Raw genomic sequence first — 25,006 nt, 5'->3', positions numbered from 1 at the left:
ATGAAAATGGTTATCCTAACCCTACCGGCGGCGATAGACTTAACGATAATATGGGCTTATTTTGTATGGCTTAAAACTTCTTGTCAGTACGTTTCTACTAGTCAACAATTCTTGTTTGGATCCAACCTCCAAAAAACGGTTCCTTCAAATCTATCCTTCTTTCTGTTTCGACCCACTTATCCGAACCATTCGCCGCAAACAGCTTCTGACAGTTCAGCCGCCCAAACGCTCCCCACAAATCCTTACTGCAGCAGGTCCTCCATGCGTCCAACCCGATCCTCCAAGGAGGCGCAATGTTTTCCCCGCACTGCGCATGTCGCACGCCGTCCTGTTCGGTTTCCCGAACCCGACCGACGTGTATGGGAATCCTTTTTCCTACGACGGTCTTGGTGGCCGACACTGTCCTCTGTCCAATTGGTCTCGGTCGTTTCGCGGTGTCGGAAGTGTTCTAGCGGGTTCTCTTGGTGTGTCCCCAGGTTCTGCCGGAGTGCGTTTTGTGTGGAGGAATTTTTGGCCCCGGAAAGGAGCTTCCCGTCGGCGGAAAGTGCGGCTTGGAGTACGTCGGGAGCGTTTTTCTTTTTCTGCCGGAAGTGGTCCTTCCGGTGTCGGCTGCCATTCCGTTGGATTATTTTGGTGAAGTTCAAGTGAAGTTTTGCTGCAAAAAATAAGGTTGCTTTGTGAGAGAGTGCGGTTCTTTAAAGAGTGTGTGCGAGAATCTTGCCCTGTGGCAGAGCAAGCAGCGGAAGAAGAGGAAGAATAAGCTTGACAGCTAACCAATACCGATACGCGGAGAGCGAGTGAGTGAGACAGCGAGAGGGAGAGCAAGAACACCGAAGATGAACCAACTGGGCTGCACCGCCGCCACGTTCCGGCGGCTGCTGTTGCTGGTGGCCGTCGTTGGTCTGCTCGTGGCCACCGTGGAGGCCAAGAAGAAGCCGAACAAGTACGGCGATGGCGACTTTGAGTTTGTCGATGAGGTAAGAGAGAGAGGCACTCTTCGACGATGATTTGTGATCATATTTGCCAAAAATCAGGAGCAAAATGGTGTATTGCCAGGAGAGGACTAATCTTTTTGACCGTGTTGCTGCTGCCGTTTCGCGTTCTTACTCCCCGTTTTCTTACTGTTTTGTGTTTTTGATGGATGACAGCTCTAAGCAAACTGTGCCACAGGCCTGCTTTGTTATGCAATTTGTGGCGACCAGCAGATTTGTCAGTCTTTGACTATGAACAAAAGATTATTTGATTCGATTAGTGATTTTTGGGGTTTTGTCATCGCAGTCAATGGATTGGGGATTGTTTGTTTAGTTTTCATAATATTTACGAATTATTGGTTGATTTCACTGCCTGCACTGGTTGTTCTGTAGACCATCAAGAGCTCGTTTTGAACGTTATGTTTTGATTGTTGAGCCTAATGATACGCTTCTTCAGCTTAGATCTCTTATTGAGAATTATAATCAAACTTTAGGTAATTGCTGATACTACAATTACCGAAATAGCCAGGTCCAAAGTTGGTCCAACTCACACCTTTGAGGTGTTTGGTATGATTGTCCCAGTACGCTTCTGTCATCTAGTGTCAAGTCGTCCAAGTAATCAGTCGGTGGATTTCCGGAGTCTTGATCCCTTTTACCAAAAGTCCCAACGTTGGATTGTTCTGGACATACCTACCTGTTTCGTAATTTCGTTCTCCAAGATGCCTTCCGAAAGGATAGCTGCGCTAGGGTTAGCATCTTCTTGATTTTTTTTTTAAATCTCTGTAAAATTGTATGAAATATGGTTAAATTCGTGCTTGCCATTTCATTAGGGCACATAACCTGTTTGAACAAGAGTGTGTCTCTTTCACACCTTATGTAAACTTTCATTTGAGTGAAAGGGATACACTATTGTTTACAAAAGTTATGTGCCCTTTTGAAATGTTAAGCTCCAATTGTTCTGCACACTGCTTTAGCGTCCAGAAATTACGAAAAACTATTCATTCAGTTAAAAAATAATATTGAGTGTCCAATCACAATCGGTGACTTTTCATATCAATTTTAAATACTTAGGTTTTACGCCGACTCGGTTTTGAGGTTAGAATTTTGACAGCTTGGCTGCACTGTTTACATTTTTTGCACGTGTGTCTCCGTAAAAATGTGTTTGCGTGTGCGCTCGTGACGTCACGCTGTATAACCCAGGGCTGCGGAGTCGGGTCATATTTCAAACGACTCCGACTCCGGCTTTCTCAGATTAGCTGACTCCGACTCCGACTCCGGCTCCGGCTTTGAACAAATGGTTGGGTCCGACTCCGACTCCGACTCCGGCCTACCAACTCTAGCCGACTCCGACTCCGACTCTGACTCCAGCTTTCAAAAAATGGTTGGCTCCGACTCCGACTCCGACTCCACATATTTTTAAATGTTTCAAAAGTTAGTTATCTATTATTAGTTAATTATTTTTAAAACATTGATAAATAGAATTATTTAAATACTCTCTAAGCGTCATGTTTTTCTCAAGAAAAATAAGTTAAATAAAAGTAAAGTAAAGTAAATAAACGGAAAAAAAGTTTCAAGGTTACAAGTTTTATACGTTACGGAAACAGAATTCAAAAAATATCTTCAGTTTTAGAGGCATTTTGAGAAGAACAGTTTTGTAAGTAATTTGGATTTATTTGCTTAACCTCAAATTTGAAAATATTGTTTTCAAAGCTGATAAATTTAAATATTAATCTGTTATTTTTGAAGGAATAACTAAAAGAAACCTGGCCTTAATGATCTATTGAACATTAAAATTCAATTTGCTCACTTTCAGGCTGACATTTGTAAGAAGCACAGTGACAGGCACCTTGTTTTTTAAATGACAATTTTAAACGAAACATTTTTTTGTTGTTTGTTTAAGACGTACATGGACATCACGCCATGGCTGAAGGAGATTATTATTGCAAATCAATGTATCTAAACAATTTCTTCGTGGAAACGACGCTTAAGAAGTCCTTTTCATATATCTGTGACATAGAAAATATTTTGACGTGGAAATTTTTAATTTATTTTAATTTTAAAATTTTATATACTTTAAAAAGGAGGCGCATGATACTTCGTGAATCTTCACCTAAAACGAAGCTTTATGGATGATCTTGCGCCTCCATCAAATTATATGAAAAAACTTAAAATATATTAAAAAAACAAATAACCACAAGTAAAATATTTTCTAGGTCACAAATATTCCATTTTTTTAAGGTACATTGATTTGCAATGATTATCACCTCCCGTCATATTGGCGTGGGACATACAGTATGAGAAAATTCGTACCAGTTGATAATATTTTGATTCTGTTTTTTTTATCTATAATATTTGAAAAGTAAATTAAAATCCTATATTTTGTCCTATACATTTTTTTATAAGTTCATTTTTGTACTGAATTCTTGAGATTTGTTCAACGATAATTTGCTACGATATCAACATATTTTACCTAAAATCAACATCAACAATCAATGATTATTTCTAATTTGTTGCAACTTCTTTTGACATTTTTTGTTAGTTTCAATTATTTTAAATGCAGCACTTTGATTTTCTTGTACTCAGTTATAAACAAAATGCACATGTTGAGTTCCAAGTAAGAGATTGTTATTATCGTTGATTATTTGTTACAAAAGTTTAACTGTTAGTGACTCTTTTTCGATCTGCAAAAACAGTGATTACTTTTTATAATCTTTTTATGTACCTCGTAATTTTTTCCTAAAAAATGATTATTCTGAAAACTTCTAAGACATTTGCTATCGGGGTGAAAGATGACTTTGTGTGTACTTTTTTCAGAAATAACTGGATGAAATTTAGTCAAATTTGAATTGAAAGGGCACATAAATATAGTCTGACTACATAACCAATTTTTTTTTTTTTGTAATTATGATACTACATACTTGGGTAAGAGGTTATCATTTAGTGATTATAGTGTAATAATACAATTAGTGCTTTTCAATCACAAGTAAAAGCTTCAAAAACATAATGGCATCTGTTAAATCAATTAATATAAGTTGTTTTGTAAATTAAGCTGTTATATAGGAAATACTGAACAATAAAAAAACATATTTTTTGTTGAATTTAAGATAACTCCGGCTCCGACTCCGACTCCGGGTTATCAGAAATCTTCGGCTCCGACTCCGACTCCGACTCCAGCTTTTAAAATTTAGCCGACTCCGGCTCCGACTCCGACTCCAGCTGTTCGAGTTTTGACAACTCCGACTCCGACTCCAGGTCCCCAAAAAGACCCGACTCCACCGACTCCGGCTCCGACTCCGACTCCGACTCCATAGCCCTGGTAAAACCTAATGCAGTTTTGAAAAAGTTGGTCGTCGTTGATCATGGCCGTTTATGGTCACCCGCGACAGACACGGAGATGAAATCCAGAGCAACATTTGAAAGGGGCGGTACGACATTGCTCTTACGGCCTTTCGTCCCATTTAAACGCGTGTAATGAAAGGCCGTAAGAGCAATGTCGTACCGCCCCTTTCAAATGTTGCTCCAGAAATAAAGTAAATTGCAAAAAGTAACTTTTTCAAAACATTTTTTCGTAAAATCGTGATGTTTATAAGCAACTTTGTAGAACATTGTTACACTCTTAAAAATAACTTTGCAAAGTTAGAAAAACACGAATTATCAAAATGGAAAATTTAAAACATTAAATTTCCCTTAAAACAACTTGTTCAAAAACTTTACTGTTGAGTAACGGAAAATGGCAGCGTTTTTAAATCTTTTTCAGTGTTTTTTTTTTAATGAAAAATACGTTTTATAGGAATTTTGAGTACGCTATCAAATTGGGCGTCCAATTTTACACAAAAGTCCCTTTGACACAAAATGTCTATCTCATCACCGTTTCAGGCTGCAAATTATTGAAAACACGTCTTTTTTCGCATGTTCAAAAATGAAACGGGTCGTACCGCTCCTCCGTCACGAGATATAAAAAAAATGGACCTCGGATTCGTGATCAGAGACAAAAGTTACCCCTTAGGACAAAGTTTCACGCAAATCGAAGAGGGGTCGGGGCAACTTTTCCAGATTTCGTGTGAGGTGAAATAAATTGGATGAGTGATTTTTGCTAGTGGATTAAAGGGTGATGGTGATTTTTTTATGGTTTTAGCACATTTTTGAATCCAACTTATATAATCATGTTAAAAAATAACACTGCTGTAAAAAATACTGTCAATTTGACCTTAAAACCCTACAAATACCGAATCATGGGCCGATCGCTAAAAGACATATAGTGTTAAGCACTATATCAAATAATGTATTTCGGACGAAAGTTAGAACCTCGTATAACCCGAACTCTTTCAAACGTCCTATTCGGACGAAGGTCTTTTATTGATTGGTCGGGTGTTGTATCGTTGCGATCAGCCTACAAGCCAATCGAAGTTGCAGAGTGTGCCATAGAAGATAACACAGATAAAAAAGTACGATCGTGTCTTTTTAATCGGCGTCTCTGCTTCCTACAGTGTAGGGGAAGTTTGGGGCGTATGGGTCGCCACAGACATTTCAAAACAACCAATATTTAACAGGCACACTTTTCTGTTGATTTTTCCAATCTGAACCCATACAAAATTTCCGAACGAATCTATTCACCAAACCGTACCGCAGATACATGGTTCCCTGCTGCCGGGCAGAAATCGTAACGAAACTCAATAAGTTACGCCACTTTATGATAGAATAAATATTACGTAAATTAAACCGTCTTGTTTAACCGACAAACCTCCAGCCCCACAGATTCTGAAAGCATGTTGGGCCGTTCCAAGAAAATCCTAACCGTTTCGGGTGAGAAATCGTCATAGAGTGGTTTTCAAGACATGGGAGAGGCTTTCGAGGATCGCAGCACTGGCAGCACTGCTATCACAGTAACATATTTTTGTTCCTTTGCGCTGTCAGTTGACGTCGAGTAACGTCTTTGTCCAATTAAGGTAGGTAGGGTAATCGAACTGTTATACTAGTCTATGGGACATTGGCCCAAAAGGTGCGGCTCAGCTCGGCTCAATTCCTCAAAGTGCACAACGAAACATTACCGCCATTGCTTACCCACCTCCGCCCTCCCCCTCGTCTGAACCAAGAATGCTCAACAGACACGTAACCACTCTTATGTTCCGCGCACGCACACATACATTTATGTGCATATGTGTGTGTGCGTGCGCGAAGAATCCTTTCCCTCAGAAGGGATATAAAAAATCATTCGCAGCATAAGCTTCGCCTTCAAGAAAGGTAAAACTTGTTTACCTGGCTGCGTATACACCTTCACCTCAATCTTCTTGACACAACGCGCTTACCCAGTCCGTAAACTTGGCCAAATTCTCAAATTTCGCACGTTCGTTTGAACCGGTTCGATATCCGAGGGCCTCGGATGATGAAGCCTTTCCGGCGGAGATTGAAGTCGTGTAAAACTGGATTATCTAAGGCAAATTGTTAAGAAAAAGTTCTTTGCCAACTTCGATTCAACATGGCGACCTGTCAAATACCCAACACATCTAACAAAATTCATCGAACAAAGAACGAAGTCAATTCTGCAACATTTAGCCTAGCCTCCCTCCTGTCAAAAAGTGACGTTTTGTATAAAATTTCAATCCTTCACTCGCCAACTTCCCTGCCAATCTTTACGCGAGCCCGTTCAGGCAGAGCCTACGTGCTTGCATAATCCGGCACCGATAGGATTTAGCCATGTTCGGAATGTTTCATCCATCCATCCAGCACCGGTTCCTCCCCCCGGGGGGACCCCACTCCGTCCGTCGTAACTTTTGCGCCAGAAAGCAACCTGGCTGACTTGATTTAAAGAGAAAGCTTCCTGACAGGCCGCATACCAAAGCAAGGGGGAGCGAAGTAGGCCCCTGTGAGGTAGGCCATGCCTAACTTACGGGCGCGCACGGCCGTTCACCAGGGGGGATGGAAGGTCATGAAGCAAAAATGACGGCAGCAAGGTGAGGAATGTTATTTTTACTTTCCATGAGTTAGTGTGTGTGTGTGTGTGTGTGAGCTGGAAAGGTACATAAAAGCACATTTCCTTGACTCGTCGTGTAGAACGTTGTCGGAAGAGAGTTTTATCTCCGTTGCGCCCCCAACCCTAGCTCTGGAAGTGCTTAATACGGGACCGTTTAATTTTAAATATTTCATTTGGCTTGAGTGCCTTGGCGCGGGGAGAAGCACAAGGAGCTACAACTTCCGGATGATGCACGAGCTGGTGTCTGTTGGTGATTTATTACCGAACGCCTCCGAACGCACCATCAGTATAAGTATAGAGACATCAACTCTGGACTGTTTAGGCTAATCCGACCTGTTTATTACCAGAGTGTATTTTCGCTCTCTCATCTATTGGTCCCCCAAGGTTTCCAATCTCTTCGGTTCAAATGGTTCCACTTAATAATGACTAGTATTATCAGAACACCGCACACCCCGCCTACTCCGTCCTGACTGACAAACATAACCTCAACCTTCGTACACATCAGCACCACGTTTTCCATTATTGGATTTAGTTTCTCAAAAGGAACAAGTTTCGGAGTACCGTTGACGACCATGATATCAAATTCGGTGACGTGTTTGTACCAAGGGAATGATGGAACAAGAGGAATCACAAATCCGCATAAATAATTTCAAGATTGTTCTGGTGTAAACCGAAAACGTGATCAAAAATTAAAGTGGAAGAATAAGGCTTTTAACTGCTTTTGTAACTGTCGGTGAACAGGACGCCGCACTGTTTAATCATTTTCTGATGTACATTCAATTTTGCAGCACGAAACCAGTTATTGAAATAGAAAAATAAAATTCTTTTTCAAATTTTCTTTTCTTGATTTGTGTGCACCTACGTCGACGACCAAGATTGTTTACTTTTTGCTCATTGGTCTGACAGTCTTGGTCTGACAGATTTGGTCTGACAGCTTTATCATGGATTTTGGTCTGGTCTAGGCGAGGGATAGGACACAACACCTTCCTGGTTTGTACACCTCTGTGGCTTTGGCAGCATTCCTGGCTCTCGTGGCATTACAAATTCTTCCATGCGGGGGTCTTGTAGGAGCAGAATTTGATCCTCCAGCGCGATTGTGAGAAAGTTAGCACAACTATTTATCGTCTAACGGAGCTTTTCACTAGACCAGCAGTTGTTTGCACACTGGATCAGCGGTTTTTGTTTACAGATTAACGAAACGTAAACAATGAAAATAAACAGTACTGACAACTGTCATTTCCGTAGCAACAGTTCAATAGAGCGATTCTACGTTTGTAAACAAGCAGTCTATCCTCCTCTTACTTGACGTAAACTGTCACTTGAGCAAAAGGGATAGACGGCTTGTTTACAAATGCAGATTCGCGCTATTGATTTCTGTAGCTACGGATTTCTGTATCTCCCCCTTCCAGTCACGGAATATTCTAGTAGAGCTGATTCTGCCAGAATCCTACTAGAACGGCAAAACATTTCTGCAAGAATATTGTAAGAATAACCAGCTCTGTAAGAACTCTGCTAGAATCCTGCTAGAACGTCGTGACCTAGATACAGTACACACAAAAAAAATATTTCCGTATGTTACATCATTTATGATGTAACACTTTTGCACGTCATTAAACATTTAAATTCAAATGCAATTTGATGTAAATTTGCCAAAAATTATACGTAAAAACATGACTTTACGTGTGATTCAACCGTTTACTTCGAATCTCAAGTTTACACCAACTGAGTTTACACGTGATTCATTTTTTCCGTGTCGAGTTAATTCACATTTTTTTTCTGTTTAGAATTTCTGCCAGACTAGCAGAGAACTACGCTGAAAACAACGAAAAAACTCGCTAGTTTTCCTGCTGTCAGAGTTTTTTTGGCATTTATCAGCGAAAAACTGGTACTTTTCAGAAAATTGTTCCAATGCCGGTTCTGACGTTTTGCAAAAAAATTATTTAGAACAGCAGCTTCAAATTTTAGCATGCTCCTCGAAGCCTCACATTCAAATTGACAGCAATTCCACCGATGATTTAAACCCTTTTTCCCCCCTCAAACGTTCAACGGTTCAGGGCTCAAGGACCCAGGCTCCCGGTACGTGCCACTGTCGGGTTGAGTGGTCGCCATTCGTTTATTATTAGAGAGCTGGTATAGTGCGTGCGTGCGTGCGTGCATAAAGGTACCAGGAGCGAGGATTTGAGCTTAGGAGTTATAACTCGGGGGGAAATCGGTCGGTTGGTCCGAGCAGGTCCAAATGAAATGGCCTTTCGACGTGGATTAGTGGGCGGACCGCTCCGGGAGGGAGCTTTTATGATGATTTTTTTTTTTGGAATGTTTGTTTGAGAGGTTCGTATTTGTGTTTAGATTTATTAGAATCTCAATTGGAGCGTTATATTGGATCAAAACTAGAAATTCAATTCAATTTGGTAAGACTTTTCAAAACTTGAAAAAATAAAAGATTAATCGCAAATATTTTTTTATAATATGTCGACATTCCTTCAGTTTGACGAAACTTTATCAAGCATAACAATAAACAAAGTCAAATTCATGCCCAAGTAATCTCGATTTGACGAAGGTGTCAGAAGCTGTTCCGAGGGCAGTATGTTCACCGAAAGATGTTTATCAGAAAAGTTTTCCTACCACCTCACGGTTTGGGATTTGGGCCCCTATTTTCACGACCATTAGTCTCGGCTAAGAAACTCTAACTGTAGTCAGCCTGAGGTACTTCCAAAGTCGCTCAAACTTAGTTGGCTGGGTAGTGATGATGTTTCAGGAGAGAACTTATTCAAACTCAAATTCAAATTTGTGATTGATGACTCAGGAATCTTTCAAGATTCAAGATTCAAGATTCAAGATTCAAGATTGAAGATTGAAGATTGAAGATTGAAGATTCAAGATTCAAGATTCAAGATTCAAGATTCAAGATTCAAGATTCAAGATTCAAGATTCAAGATTCAAGATTCAAGATTCAAGATTCAAGATTCAAGATTCAAGATTCAAGATTCAAGATTCAAGATTCAAGATTCAAGATTCAATTCAAGATTCAAGATTCAAGATTCAAGATTCAAGATTCAAGATTCAAGATTCAAGATTCAAGATTCAAGATTCAAGATTCAAGATTCAAGATTCAAGATTCAAGATTCAAGATTCAAGATTCAAGATTCAAGATTCAAGATTCAAGATTCAAGATTCAAGATTCAAGATTCAAGATTCAAGATTCAAGATTCAAGATTCAAGATTCAAGATTCAAGATTCAAGATTCAAGATTCAAGATTCAAGATTCAAGATTCAAGATTCAAGATTCAAGATTCAAGATTCAATTCAAGATTCAAGATTCAAGATTCAAGATTCAAGATTCAAGATTCAAGATTCAAGATTCAAGATTCAAGATTCAAGATTCAAGATTCAAGATTCAAGATTCAAGATTCAAGATTCAAGATTCAAGATTCAAGATTCAAGATTCAAGATTCAAGATTCAAGATTCAAGATTCAAGATTCAAGATTCAAGATTCAAGATTCAGATTCAAGATTCAAGATTCAAGATTCAAGATTCAGATTCAAGATTCAAGATTCAAGATTCAAGATTCAAGATTCAAGATTCAAGATTCAAGATTCAAGATTCAAGATTCAAGATTCAAGATTCAAGATTCAAGATTCAAGATTCAAGATTCAAGATTCAAGATTCAAGATTCAAGATTCAAGATTCAAGATTCAAGATTCAAGATTCAAGATTCAAGATTCAAGATTCAAGATTCAAGATTCAAGATTCAAGATTCAAGATTCAAGATTCAAGATTCAGATTCAAGATTCAAGATTCAAGATTCAAGATTCAAGATTCAAGATTCAAGATTCAAGATTCAAGATTCAAGATTCAGATTCAAGATTCAAGATTCAAGATTCAAGATTCAAGATTCAAGATTCAAGATTCAAGATTCAAGATTCAAGATTCAAGATTCAAGATTCAAGATTCAAGATTCAAGATTCAAGATTCAAGATTCAAGATTCAAGATTCAAGATTCAAGATTCAAGATTCAAGATTCAAGATTCAAGATTCAAGATTCAAGATTCAAGATTCAAGATTCAAGATTCAAGATTCAAGATTCAAGATTCAAGATTCAAGATTCAAGATTCAAGATTCAAGATTCAAGATTCAAGATTCAAGATTCAAGATTCAAGATTCAAGATTCAAGATTCAAGATTCAAGATTCAAGATTCAAGATTCAAGATTCAAGATTCAAGATTCAAGATTCAAGATTCAAGATTCAAGATTCAAGATTCAAGATTCAGATTCAGATTCAAGATTCAGATTCAAGATTCAAGATTCAAGATTCAAGATTCAAGATTCAAGATTCAAGATTCAAGTGATTCAAGATTCAAGATTCAAGATTCAAGATTCAAGATTCAAGATTCAAGATTCAAGATTCAAGATTCAAGATTCAAGATTCAAGATTCAAGATTCAAGATTCAAGATTCAAGATTCAAGATTCAAGATTCAGATTCAAGATTCAAGATTCAAGATTCAAGATTCAAGATTCAAGATTCAAGATTCAAGATTCAAGATTCAAGATTCAAGATTCAAGATTCAAGATTCAAGATTCAAGATTCAAGATTCAAGATTCAAGATTCAAGATTCAAGATTCAAGATTCAAGATTCAAGATTCAAGATTCAAGATTCAAGATTCAAGATTCAAGATTCAAGATTCAAGATTCAAGATTCAAGATTCAAGATTCAAGATTCAAGATTCAAGATTCAAGATTCAAGATTCAAGATTCAAGATTCAAGATTCAAGATTCAAGATTCAAGATTCAAGATTCAAGATTCAAGATTCAAGATTCAAGATTCAAGATTCAAGATTTGACTTGCGACCAATCCAAATTTTTATTTGAGGTTCATGATTCATGACTTAGCCGGGACCGTGGTGTAGGGGTAAGCGTGATTGCCTCTCACCCAGTCGGTCGGGTTCGATCCCAGAAGGTCCCGGTGGCAAATTTTGAGACGAGATTTGTCTGATCACGCCTTCCGTCGGACGGGAAGTAAATGTTGGCTCCGGACTAACCTAAAAAAGTTAGGTCGTTAGCTCAGTCTAGGTGTAGGAGTCGTCTCCCTGGGTCCTGTCCTGGTGGAGTTGCTGGTAGGCAGTTGGACCCACAATCCAAAGGTCGTCAGTTCGAATCCAGGGGTGGATGGAAGCTAAGGTGTAAAAAGAGGTTTGCAATTGCCTCAACAATTAAGCCTTCGGACACCTAGTTTCGAGTAAGAAACTCGCAATCGAGAACGCCAAGGCAATGCTGTAGAGCGAATAATTTGATTTGATTTTTGATTCATGACTCCTCAACCAAATGTTGGGTATCTGTTGTAATTTCATAAACATACAAAGACCTACCGACTTTGTCTCATATTGTCAAATTTTACTGTTTTGGTCAGATTTGTTGGTCAAAGATTCTAGTGTCTGACTTCCTTGATCATTGTAGTCCTCCAGATAACCAACGATATTTAAAAAAAAAAAAGCTGACCCCCTCCTAGGTTTCCAGGTTGTCCGTGTGAACCGGTGATAAATCTTGATTATGAGCAATTTATTAACCTCTCACGGTAGCTATCCAACTTTTGCTACTAGCCAAATAACCCAGGCATACCGGCTCCTTAATTGACACCAAAGAGCCCTGGCCATAGCCGTTCACTTGACTCCGGTCCTGAAACGCGTGCCAAATTGGTCAGAACATCACCATCATCATGATCGGATCGGTTGAGGCCAGGCACTTTTATTATGCGGTTCGGTGTCATTTCGAGAAGATTACTATAGTTTGACCAGAGACGGGCCACTGCCGTTGATGACCCGGGCTTGGTGGTCCAACTCCCGCGAGTGCCGTAAATCATGCGCGAGGGCCAGCTCACGTTGGCCAAGTGCTGATGGGATTGGTCTGTGCGGCTGATGATGGCGACTGATGGCCGGTCATCAGGATGACGAAGGTTGGGCTTGGCTTTGGCAGCAGAGTGGAATGAGTTTGAGTTTGATGAGCGAGCGCGGGCTTTCAGAAGGAGGAGTTGGCCTAGTTTAGGGATCGGTTGGATTGTGCAGGATTACGTCAACATGTTGGAAGTGTGATTAATATGAGACAAAGTCGGTACGTCTCTGTAATTTTATGAAATTACAACAGAGACCTTGAACATTTGGTTGAGGAGTCATGAATCATGAACCTCAAATAAAATTGGATTGGTCGCAAGTCGAATCTTGAATCTTGAATCTTGAATCATGAATCTTGAATCTTGAATCTTGAATCTTGAATCTTGAATTTTGAATCTTGAATCTTGAATCTTGAATCTTGAATCTTGAATCTTGAATCTTGAATCTTGAATCTTGAATCTTGAATCTTGAATCTTGAATCTTGAATCTTGAATCTTGAATCTTGAATCTTGAATCTTGAATCTTGAATCTTGAATCTTGAATCTTGAATCTTGAATCTTGAATCTTGAATCTTGAATCTTGAATCTTGAATCTTGAATCTTGAATCTTGAATCTTGAATCTTGAATCTTGAATCTTGAATCTTGAATCTTGAATCTTGAATCTTGAATCTTGAATCTTGAATCTTGAATCTTGAATCTTGAATCTTGAATCTTGAATCTTGAATCTTGAATCTTGAATCTTGAATCTTGAATCTTGAATCTTGAATCTTGAATCTTGAATCTTGAATCTTGAATCTTGAATCTTGAATCTTGAATCTTGAATCTTGAATCTTGAATCTTGAATCTTGAATCTTGAATCTTGAATCTTGAATCTTGAATCTTGAATCTTGAATCTTGAATCTTGAATCTTGAATCTTGAATCTTGAATCTTGAATCTTGAATCTTGAATCTTGAATCTTGAATCTTGAATCTTGAATCTTGAATCTTGAATCTTGAATCTTGAATCTTGAATCTTGAATCTTGAATCTTGAATCTTGAATCTTGAATCTTGAATCTTGAATCTTGAATCTTGAATCTTGAATCTTGAATCTTGAATCTTGAATCTTGAATCTTGAATCTTGAATCTTGAATCTTGAATCTTGAATCTTGAATCTTGAATCTTGAATCTTGAATCTTGAATCTTGAATCTTGAATCTTGAATCTTGAATCTTGAATCTTGAATCTTGAATGTTGAATCTGACAAATGACAAATGACAAATGACAAATGACAAATGACAAATGACAAATGACAAATGACAAATGACAAATGACAAATGACAAATGACAAATGACAAAAGACAAATGACAAATGACAAATGACAAATGACAAATGACAAATGACAAATGACAAATGACAAATGACAAATGACAAATGACAAATGACAAATGACAAATGACAAATGACAAATGACAAATGACAAATGACAAATGACAAATGACAAATGACAAATGACAAATGACAAATGACAAATGACAAATGACAAGTGACAAGTGACAAGTGACAAGTGACAAATGACAAATGACAAATGACAAATGACAAATGACAAATGACAAATGACAAATGACAAATGACAAATGACAAATGACAAATGACAAATGACAAATGACAAATGGCAAATGACAAATGACAAATGACAAATGACAAATGACAAATGACAAATGACTAATGACTAATGACTAATGACTAATGACTAATGACTAATGACTAATGACTAATGACTAATGACTAATGACTAATGACTAATGACTAATGACTAATGACTAATGACTAATGACTAATGACTAATGACAAATGACAAATGACTAATGACAAATGACTAATGACTAATGACTAATGACAAATGACAAATAAAAAATGACAAATGACAAATGACAAATGACAAATGACAAATGACTAATGACTAATGACAAATGACTAATGACAAATGACAAATGACAAATGACAAATGACAAATGACAAATGACAAATGACAAATGACAAATGACAAATGACTAATGACTAATGACTAATGACAAATGACTAATGACTAATGACTAATGACTAATGACTAATGACTAATGACTAATGACAAATGACAAATAAAAAATGACAAATGACAAATGACAAATGACAAATGACAAATGACAAATGACAAATGACAAATGAAAATTGAAAATCAAGAATTGAGAATTGAGAATTGGAAATTGAGAACTGCGAATTCAGAATTGAGAATTGTGAATTGAGAATTGTGAATTGAGAATTGAGAATTGAGAATTGAGAATTGAGAATTGAGAATTGAGAATTGAGAATTGCGAATTGAGAATTGAGAATTGAGAATTGAGAATTGAGAATTGAGAATTGAGAATTGTGAATTGAGAATTGAGAATTGAGAATTGAGAATTGAGAATTGAGAATTGCGAATTGAGAATTGAGAATTGAGAATTGAGAATTGAAAATTGAGAATTGAGAATTGAGAATTGAGAATTGAGGATTGCGAACTGCGAATTGCGAATTGCGAATTGAGAATTGAGAATTGAGAATTAAGGATAGAGAATTGAGTATTGAGAAATGAGAAAAAATATGTAAAAAAAAACAAAACCGGTGTTAAATATTTAATTTCAAGATGAAATATGTTCGTTTAAAGTGCAAAATAAATTAATTGCAAAAATTTACTGCAACTCCAACTGCAGTGCACTAACCAACCTCTCCTAATCAAAACCTCACTTTGTCGGCTATGACACGATATCTACAATAAAGGGCTCAAAAGCCACAACTTTTGTGCAGCAAAGGTGATTCTTGCACTAAAGCCATCGCTAGAGTGATTTTACCCTGCCGGAAAACAGATATAGTTAACATTTGCCAGGACACTGAGGGCCTCATCGTTGTGCGGTTAAGGGACGGCGTCTAGATTAGATTGTCATGAGCCTATAAACAACATCCGGCAGCTGGCTCCGGTCCAAGTTGATAGGTTTGACCTATGCAGATGTAGTCCTACGTCACCAGGGTGAGGCAGTTTGACAGTTTTGCTCAGGAGTTTGGAGACCTGGTGCCAGGTTCAACTTTTCCGGGCTAGGGGAACCGCATCTAATTCCAGCGTGCCTCTAATGTTGCCATATCAACACTTTGACATTCAATTACAGCTCATAAAAAGCGTTTTCAACTGAAATCGAGTGATTAATAGCTCAATAGGAAGTGAGCAAGCAAGTTTCTATCAATAGTTTTACAAATTAAGTTGTTTAAATAGTGAAAATCAGCAAATTGGATGAAGTTAAGAGCAAGTGCTTGACCTGCCAAACATACGAGAATTTCCCCTACTTTTTATATAGAAAAATCTGATGAAAATTAAATTTGACTGTAAGTGTAATTCAGAGAAAAATCAAATAAAATTTAATTTGACTTTTCCCTTCTAAATTCAATTCAATTCTAGTTTCCACAATCGCCATGACAACCTTTTTTGATCACACACAAAAAAAAAAACGTCACCGTTGAGGTTTTATCATTGCTTGTCGGACAGATGCCATCAACCGGTAGTGCCGAACCAATTTCGGATATATTGTGTATTGTTCCCGGTCCGGGCGAAGCCATTCTAGAGAAGACCTTCCCGGTAGTCAATGGCCGCGTTTTCGGGACAACAGTAGCTTTTGCCACAGCACACCAGCTGCCGGTTTTAATCGCTACGCCACGGACATGCGACGAATTTTTCTGACTCAAAATGGGGACCGGTTCCGATTATGGGGTGATTTGACAGTTGTTGTACGATTCAATTAAAATAGCTTATGTTCTGAATTTTTATTTAAAGAGATCTAGTTTTCACGAGGACTTTGGTATAAATATTAAAGATTGATAGATTTTAGAATAATAGTTTTGTTATGGGAAGAAAAAGTTTGGCAAATTACCCCAAGTTAAGTACCAATAAAAAAAAGCAACTCGACACAGAACTAGGCCAGAGATGGCCCTACCTCTCGACTCCAGCTTCCTGTGATGCTTTATTCAGGTGATGACATCCACATATTTGAAAACGAGTGAGCTGTTTGCTGTTTGTTGTTTGTTTTAGAGGTTTGACATCGGACTGAAAAGGCCATTGGAAAATAAGTTTCAATGCAATGGCCGGTGCTTGACGGTTCTTTTATTTCAGAGATCAAACGATTAAATCAACCTGTCTCAATGACCGTTTTGGAACGATAAAAAAGAGAACTGGAAACAATAATGGCATCCGTTTGGACCGGAGCTAGCTGACTTCACAAACAGAAGTGACTTCTGAATAATACTAAAAATCGATTCTTATCGATATGATCAAAAAATAACTAAATTATAAAAAAGACAATTTTCAATTATCATTTCTCAATCCTCATTTATCAATTCTCAATTTTCAATTTTCATTTCTCAATTCTCAATTCTCATTAATTCTCATTTTTTAATTCTCGAATCTCAATTCTCAATTCATTTGTCAATTCTCTCATCTGTCATTTGTCATTTGTCATTTGAAGTTTTTTAAGTTTTATTTATTTATTTATTTTGCTTTATTTATTTCGATTAAAGTACTGCTTCTGATTGTCTATTTTGATTTCAATTTCCTGATTCAAACTGAGTCAACCCGAAAGTCCCTCCAAACTTTGCCCAGCCTTTCTTTGTTCTAATGCCAAAAAGTTGGCCTAAAGTTAACTCACTTCAGCGACACCTTGCGGGGTCTTTTCTGAAAAGTCCCCAAAACTAGGCACCCTGTTCCTTCATTCTTGAGTTTGTTTGTTTTGTCGCTTCCGCCGGGGATGACGGTGCTAGGGTAGTGACATCTATATTTGGAAATAGTTTTTTTTCATTGCTTGACGCAGTTATTATCTTCAGGCAAATTTTTATGTTTTGAATTTTCAAAAGTCATCAATTGAATATATCACTAAAAAAAAGGAAAGAATCCCCCGGGATTATCCCCTAAAGCCCAGTTCACTTCCTGCACATCGCGATTTCTCCCTCCGGCAAAAAAATAAGGCACAAAACGGGTTGAGCCTTCCTGTTTAGAAATGGATGATGATGGTCCTAAGATAACTTGTCTCAAGTTATGTACTCAGACGCTGTTCCCCTCTGCCGCCGCCATGTCACTATCTTGCCCCGAACTTTTCCCCGTCGGTGGGGGTGGTTGCTGTGCAGAAGGCCAACTTTTGTGACCATTTCTCTATATCAAACCACCGCGGCGGGGGAGGGGCGCTCGAGCGAGAAGCGTGACATCTGGTGGTGGATGGTGGTGAGATGAGGAGATGAAGTTTTCTTTTTTTTGTTGTTGAGATGGAAAAAGGAAGCGAAACTTTTTGCCTGATTAAAATAAGAAATTTAAATGGGAATGGCTTTTGGGCACGACTTGTTTTGTTTTATTTCGGTTAGGGGTTAGGTTAGAGAAAGTGGACCGCAAATAAGAAATATGGTTGGAGGAACTTGAGAAATTTTACTTTTGTCACAGCTACTGTTAACTATTATAATTTGTAAGCAAAAACTTAAAATTTGGGTTCACTTCAGCCAATGCAAATTTTATTTCAAGTTTTTGACATCCTCTCAAAATACTCCCCAAAAATCAGAAGGCAAATAAGCAATTATTTATTGAAAAATAAATTTTAAGGTGGACAAAAGCATTTCAAACGGTCGCAAACATTTAAGACAACATTGAATCGCGTTTCTTCGTATGTATGATCAACATGACATGCTTGTTTATGACTGCATTGTTCTTTTTGATTTTGAGTGGCAGTTCGCAAAAAAAAAGTCAACTTAAGGAACTTTGTGTGTGTCTGTGTGGTCCAATCCAATACCCGCTGGCCGGCAGCGAAATTATGAGAAAATATAGTTTGTATCAGACTTGGGTTGTGCTGATACAGCTTATCTCAGTCCCGGGTATTAGGTGGTGACAGCCCTCGCGCTGCTTCCTATGACCCATTTCAGAATGGCAGAGATCCTAGCGGCCCAATTCCGAAGTCATTGGGCATTGTCTGGCCCCGCCTAAACATAGAGCAAGAACCAGAAGGGTTCCTCAACCTATCATTAAACTTCCAATCTCATCAGTCAAATCAGGGACCAGCGCGTATTTGATAATTGTTGAAAAGTAGGCAAAATGAGCAATTCTCTACCTAAACCGGAAATGGATTTTATTTGTATTTTTTGATTTGGCTCAAACTTTGTGGGGGCCTTCCCTATACCCAAATATGCTATTTTGTGTCATTGGTTCACCCATACAAGTCTCCACACAATTTTGGCAGCTGTCCATACAAAAATGGTGCGTAAATATTCAAAAAGCCGTAACTTTTGAGTGAATTTTCTGATCAATTTGGTGTCTTCGGCACAGTTGTAGGTATTGTTGAGGACTTTTGAGAAAAAAATAGGTACACGGAAAAACAAATTTGCAGATTTTTTTATCAACTTTTTTTGCCTTCCTCACCTTACTGAGGAAAGGGTATAAAATCACTCGAAAAATGAGCTTCTCAATTAGACTTCCTAGACCCACCTTCATGTATACCTATCGACTCAGAATCAAATTCTGAGCAAATGTATGTGTGTGTGGTGGGATGTTGATCAAAAAATTGTCACTCGATTATCTCGAGACTGGCTGAACCGATTTTGTCCATTCGATCCGTCTTGGGGTCCCATAAGTCGCTATTAAAAATTATGCAGTTTAGTTAAGTACTTCAAAAGTTATGATAAAAAAACAATTTTGACTAAATTTCGGAAGATTGTAAAAAGGGTGGTTTTTGTAAGAAAACCTGTCATGTTATACATTTTTAGAAAGGTATTTGAAAGACCTTCCCAACGCGCCCAAGACATTGGAGATCTGTCAACCCTATCAAAAGTTATAAGCACTTAAGTGTCATTTATGCACTTTTTGGAGGCCGGATCTCAGATATTTTGATGAAAACGTTTTCCGGATCTCTTATGCGACATATCGTTGGATAGGTAATCAAAAGACCTTTCCAACGCGTCCAAGACATTGAAGATCTAACAACCCTATCAAAAGTTATAAGCACTTAAGTGTTATTTATGCAATTTTTGGAGGCCGGATCTCAGATATTTTGATGAAAACGTTGTCCGGATCTCTCATGCGACATATCATTGGAAAGATAATCAACAGACCTTTTCAACAAGCACGAATTGGATTGGGGATCTGGCTACCCTATCATGAGGTGTAAGCATATAAGTGCTCTGCAATATGAAGACTATCCAATCTAGTGGTATGAATAATGAGTCAAATTGATAAAACACTGAAAAACATCGCCCTTTTGTGTCTATTTTGGATAGCACCCTTTAAATGTGAGGAAGGCACCAACCACCCTAGGGTGGATTAAGTTACGTTTTTCACTAAAACTCAATTTCCCAAATAACGTATTTTTTGATTTTCGAGATTTTTTGATATGTTTTAGGGGACAAAAATCCGCAACTTTTGAGCTTTAGAGAAACATGGTCAAAAAATCTGCCGCCGAGTTATGATTTTTTGAAAAAAAAAGTGATTTTTGGAAAAAATCGAAATTTCATGCAAAAACAAGTTTGACATTATTTTTTAATGCAAAATTGAATTTGCAATCGAAAAATACTTTACAGATTTTTTGATAAAGGGTTCTGTTTTAAAGATATAGCCACCGGAAAATTGATTTTAGCGAAATATTTGCAGTTTTTCGATTTTTAAAAATAGTGACCATGAGTGACCATTTCCAAAAATATTTTTTTGAAAAAGTAAAGTAAATCTTTCCCAGTTCCTGAGGGGAACACCCTTGAAGAGTATCGGGGCCGGCATTTACAAAGCGGATTCAGTGGCAGTTTCATTCTCAACTTAATGTTAACATGTTAAGGTTAATGTTAACATTCCATAGGTCGCCTCCCTAAGGTGTCGTGATAAGGTCCAGTTTGTGACGATACACTACCTTCCCTTTACTAAGCAATCGATTCCAGAAGGGAAAAGATCACCAGTTGTGTTGGTCCGAGCCGGGATTTGAACCCCGATCTACCGCTTACGAGGCGGAAGCGTTACCACTGGGCTACGTGGCTCGGTTCAGAAAATTTGCTATAAAATAGTCTAAGAGACATCGAAGATTGGACATCGGGTTGCTGAGATAGAGCCGCTTTAAGAAAAAGAAACACGAAAATTGAAGTTTTTTAAATCTCACCAAAACAACCCACCATTTTCTAATGACGATATCTCAGCAACTAATGGTCCAATTTTCAATGTTAAAATATGAAACATTCGTGAAATTTTCTGATCTCTTCGAAAAAAATATTTTAAAAATTTTTAAATTAGGACTAGCATTTTAAATAGGCGTAATATTCAATGTTTGGCCCTTTTAAAATGTTAGTCTTGATTTAAAAAATTTCAAAATAATTTTTTGGAAAAGATCGAAAAATTTTACGAATGTTTCATATTTTAATATTTAAAATCGGATCATTAGTTGCTGAGATATCGTCATTAGAAAATGGTGGGTTGTTTTGGTGAGATTCAGAAAACTTCAATTTTCGTGTTTCTTTTTCTTAAAGCGGCTCTATCTCAGCAACCCGATGTCCAATCTCCGATGTCTCTTAGACTATTTTATAGCAAATTTTCTGAACTTTTCAAAAAAAATATTTTTGGAAATGGTCACTCATGGTCATTATTTTTAAAAATCGAAAAACTGCAAATATTTCGCTAAAATCAAACTTTCGGTGGCTATATCTTGAAAACGGAGCCCTTTATCAAAAAATCTGTAAAGTACTTTTCGATTGCAAATTCAATTTTGCATTAAAAAATAATGTCAAACTTGTTTTTGCATGAAATTTCGATTTTTTTTCCAAAAATCACTTTTTTTCAAAAATTCATAACTCGGCGGCAGATTTTTTGACCATGTTTCTCTATAGCTCAAAAGTTGTGGATTTTTGTCCCCTAAAACATATCAAAAAATCTCGAAAATCAAAAAATACGTATTTTGGAAAATTGAGTTTTAGTGAAAAAAAAGTTGATTAAAAAATCTGCAAATTTTTTTTCCGTGTACCTATTTTTTTCTCAAATGTCCTCAACAATACCTACAACTGTGCCGAAGACACCAAATTGATCAGAAAATTCACTCAAAAGTTACAGCTGTTTGAATATTTACATACCATTTTTGTATGGACAGCTGCCAAAATTGTATGGAGACTTGTATGGGTGAACCAATGACGCAAAAAAGCTTATTTGGTCATAGGAAAGGCCCCCACAAAGTTTGAGTCAAATAAAAAAATACAAAAAATAAAAATGGTCAAAATCGGCCGATTTCGTAGAGAGTTGCTCAAATGTGAAAATTTCAGTTTGGATAGATCTCACCCAGTTTCTGGTTTCTGGTAGTCTTAAGCAGCCGGGAGTTGTCCCCTTTATTGGTCGTATGCGTCCGGAATTCCAGCTGTGCTCACGAGCCTCTATCACGAGCAGCTTGGCGTAAAGATATGCTGGCAATTCTTGATGAGCTGCTGCTTCAGCACAATATCCACGTTCTCTGACCAACCTCAACCGATCGTAGACCGCCCATCAAGCTTTGCTGAACTTCTAAGTACTTCTTCTCCATCTACAACACCTTCTCCAGTAGCATATGAAATTGCTCGATCGCTGCTTGATGACACTTCCAAAAATATTCCTTGGAAAACTGCTTTTATTTCTTTCACACTATTTGATTTTTCTAACGAGTTGAATACCACCCTTAGAACGAGCTAGCCCACATCACACTAATACAACTGCAAGAGCGAATCCGCCGCGATGAACTGTCAAACCCTTGACCAAGCGGCGTAGAAAACTAAAATTCGCGAAAAAACTGTCCAAATTCCCAAAACTGCAGGAAATCTTCACTTTCCACATGCAAATCTACACATGGTTGAATCTTTTCACTACTTTTCACGCGATTTACTATAAAAACAACCGACTAAACAATTCAAATTCCGCGGACCGCACCACTATGGGCCATCTCCATACAAACAGGCGGCCAAATTATTTTTTTTGCTTTTTAAATGTTTTTTCACACAAATTTGGGTAATTGTATGGTATTGAAATGATAAACGTCGATTTTTATGACTTTTCATGTTTTTCAATAGTTGATTGTTTATAATAAATAGTCTTTTCATACATTTGCAAGTGCAACAGAATTGCGTATATATTGTATTATACCATACCAATCAGCATAGCGCACCAGGTACGCGTGCTGTAGCAAGAAGACGCTTCCATCTTTCTCGGTCTTGTGCTGCTACTCTCCAATTTCCCAGGTTACAGATCTTCCGGATATCACCATTCACTTGATCTCCCCACCGTGCGCGCGGTTTCCCTGCTCTTCTGCCTGTTCCGCCAGCTGGTTCAGCGCGGTCAAATAGCAGTCTGACAGGCTGGCTTTCGTCCATTCGGGCGACATGGCCGGCCCACCTGAGCCTCCCGATCTTCGCCTGGGTGGCGATGGTCGGTTCTTCAAGAAACGCGTGCAGTTCGTGGTTCATGCGTCGTCGCCACACTCCGTCAGACACCTGCACTCCACCGTAGATCGTTCGTAGCACCTTCCGTTCGAAAACTCCAAGGGCACGTTCGTCCTCCTGCCGCATCGTCCAGGTCTCGTGGCCATAGAGGACTACCGGTCTGATCAGTGTTCTGTACATCGTCAGCTTCGTGCGGCGTTGCACTCGATCCGAAGTGAGAGTTTTCCATAATCCGAAGTACGCACGATTCCCAGCAAAAATACGAGTCCGGATCTCTTTGCTGGTGTCGTTGTCGGCGGTTACCAGCGATCCCAAGTACACGAACTCGCTCACCTCCTCCAACTCATCACCATCCACAGTTAGAGGGGTGAGACTTGGGGGGCCGACATCCTTCGAACCCCTTCCTTTCATGTACTTCGTCTTCGTCGTATTCATGCCAAGTCCTACACGCCTTGCTTGTACCTTCAGTCGGGTGTAGACGTCCATCACCGTCTCCAGGTTTCTTGCCACAATGTCGATGTCATCGGCAAAAGCAAGCAACTGGTAGGACTTGTTCATAATCGTGCCACTCGTTTCGATGCCCGCCCTTCGAATAATGCCCTCAAGGACGATGTTGAACAGCGCACAGGATAAGCCATCACCTTGCCGCAGCCCTCGGCGTGATCAAAGGGTTCCGCTAATTCCCCCGAAACACGCACGTGACACATCACACCATCCAAGGTAGCCTTGATCAGCCGAGTCAGTTTATCCGGGAATCCGTTCTCGTGCATAATCTGCCATAGCTGCTCGCGGTCGACTGTATCATAGGCCGCCTTGAAGTCGATGAAGATGTGATGTGTGGGCACGTTGTACTCACGACATTTCTCGAGGATCTGTCGGAGACAAAATATTTGGTCCGTGGTGGCGCGCGCGCCAGTGAAGCCCGCTTGGTAGGGCCCCACGAACCTCCTTGCGTGGGGTGACAGCTGACGGCAGAGGATCTGGGAGAGGATTTTGTAGGCCGCGTTGATAAGCGTAATGCCGCGGTAGTTGCCGCAGTCCAGCTTATCGCCCTTTTTGTAGATGGGGCACACGACACCATCCATCCATTCCTCCGGTAGCTTCTCCTCCTCCCAGATCTTGGAAATCACGCAGTGAAGCGCCCTCGCTAGTTTCTCTCCTCCATATAACTCCTCCATGTAACCGATCCTTTCCGGCAGCTCTGTTGTTCTTCAGCTTCCTGATCTCCCTCTTCACCGTCTCCAGATCAGGTGCTGGGAACTGTTCATCAGCTGCGGGCGCTCCAAGGTTGACTCCATCGCCGTCTCCGTTCGCTTCATCGCCGTTGAGGTGCTCGTTGAAGTACTGCTTCCACCTATCCAACACCTCGCTCTTGTTTACGATCAGGTTTTCACCACTGTCCCTGCACACGTCGGCTCGCGGCACGAAGCCTTTGCGGGACCGGTTCACCTTCTCGTAAAACTTCCGCGTTTCGTTAGCTCGGAATAGCTGCTCCATTTCTGCGCAATCCCGGTCTTCCTGCTGGCGCTTCTTAAGCTTGAAGACCGCGACCTGCCGATTCCGAGCCTGCCTGTATCGTTACACGTTCCCTCTCGTCGCCTTGTGCAGCTTCTTGTCGTAAGCTGCTTTCTTCTCGGCGGTAATCTGTTGGCACTCGTCGTCGTACCAATCATTCCGACTGACTCGGATCGCACTACCCAGTGTGGCTTCCGCTGCACTGCCGATGGCTGAGCGAATA

General features: G+C 39.0%; 1 protein-coding gene across 1 annotated transcript in view; it reads left to right on the top strand.

Moving 5' to 3' along the window:
* Nucleotides 1–395: 395 nt before the first annotated feature.
* The window catches only part of LOC6044618 (proteoglycan Cow), a 316,099-nt gene continuing 291,488 nt past the window's right edge, over nucleotides 396–25,006 (top strand). Inside the window, exon 1 of the mRNA XM_038248521.1 lies at nucleotides 396–977. Within this exon, the coding sequence (XP_038104449.1) occupies nucleotides 837–977 (141 nt within the window). The 5' untranslated portion in view covers nucleotides 396–836. The remainder of the gene's footprint in view (nucleotides 978–25,006) is intronic.

This window comes from Culex quinquefasciatus, chromosome 1 (assembly GCF_015732765.1).
Source record: "Culex quinquefasciatus strain JHB chromosome 1, VPISU_Cqui_1.0_pri_paternal, whole genome shotgun sequence".
Classification (NCBI taxonomy): Eukaryota; Metazoa; Arthropoda; class Insecta; order Diptera; family Culicidae; genus Culex; species Culex quinquefasciatus.
The sequence above is the reverse complement of the archived record's forward strand: the minus strand, read 5'-3'. Positions and strand labels throughout refer to the sequence as shown.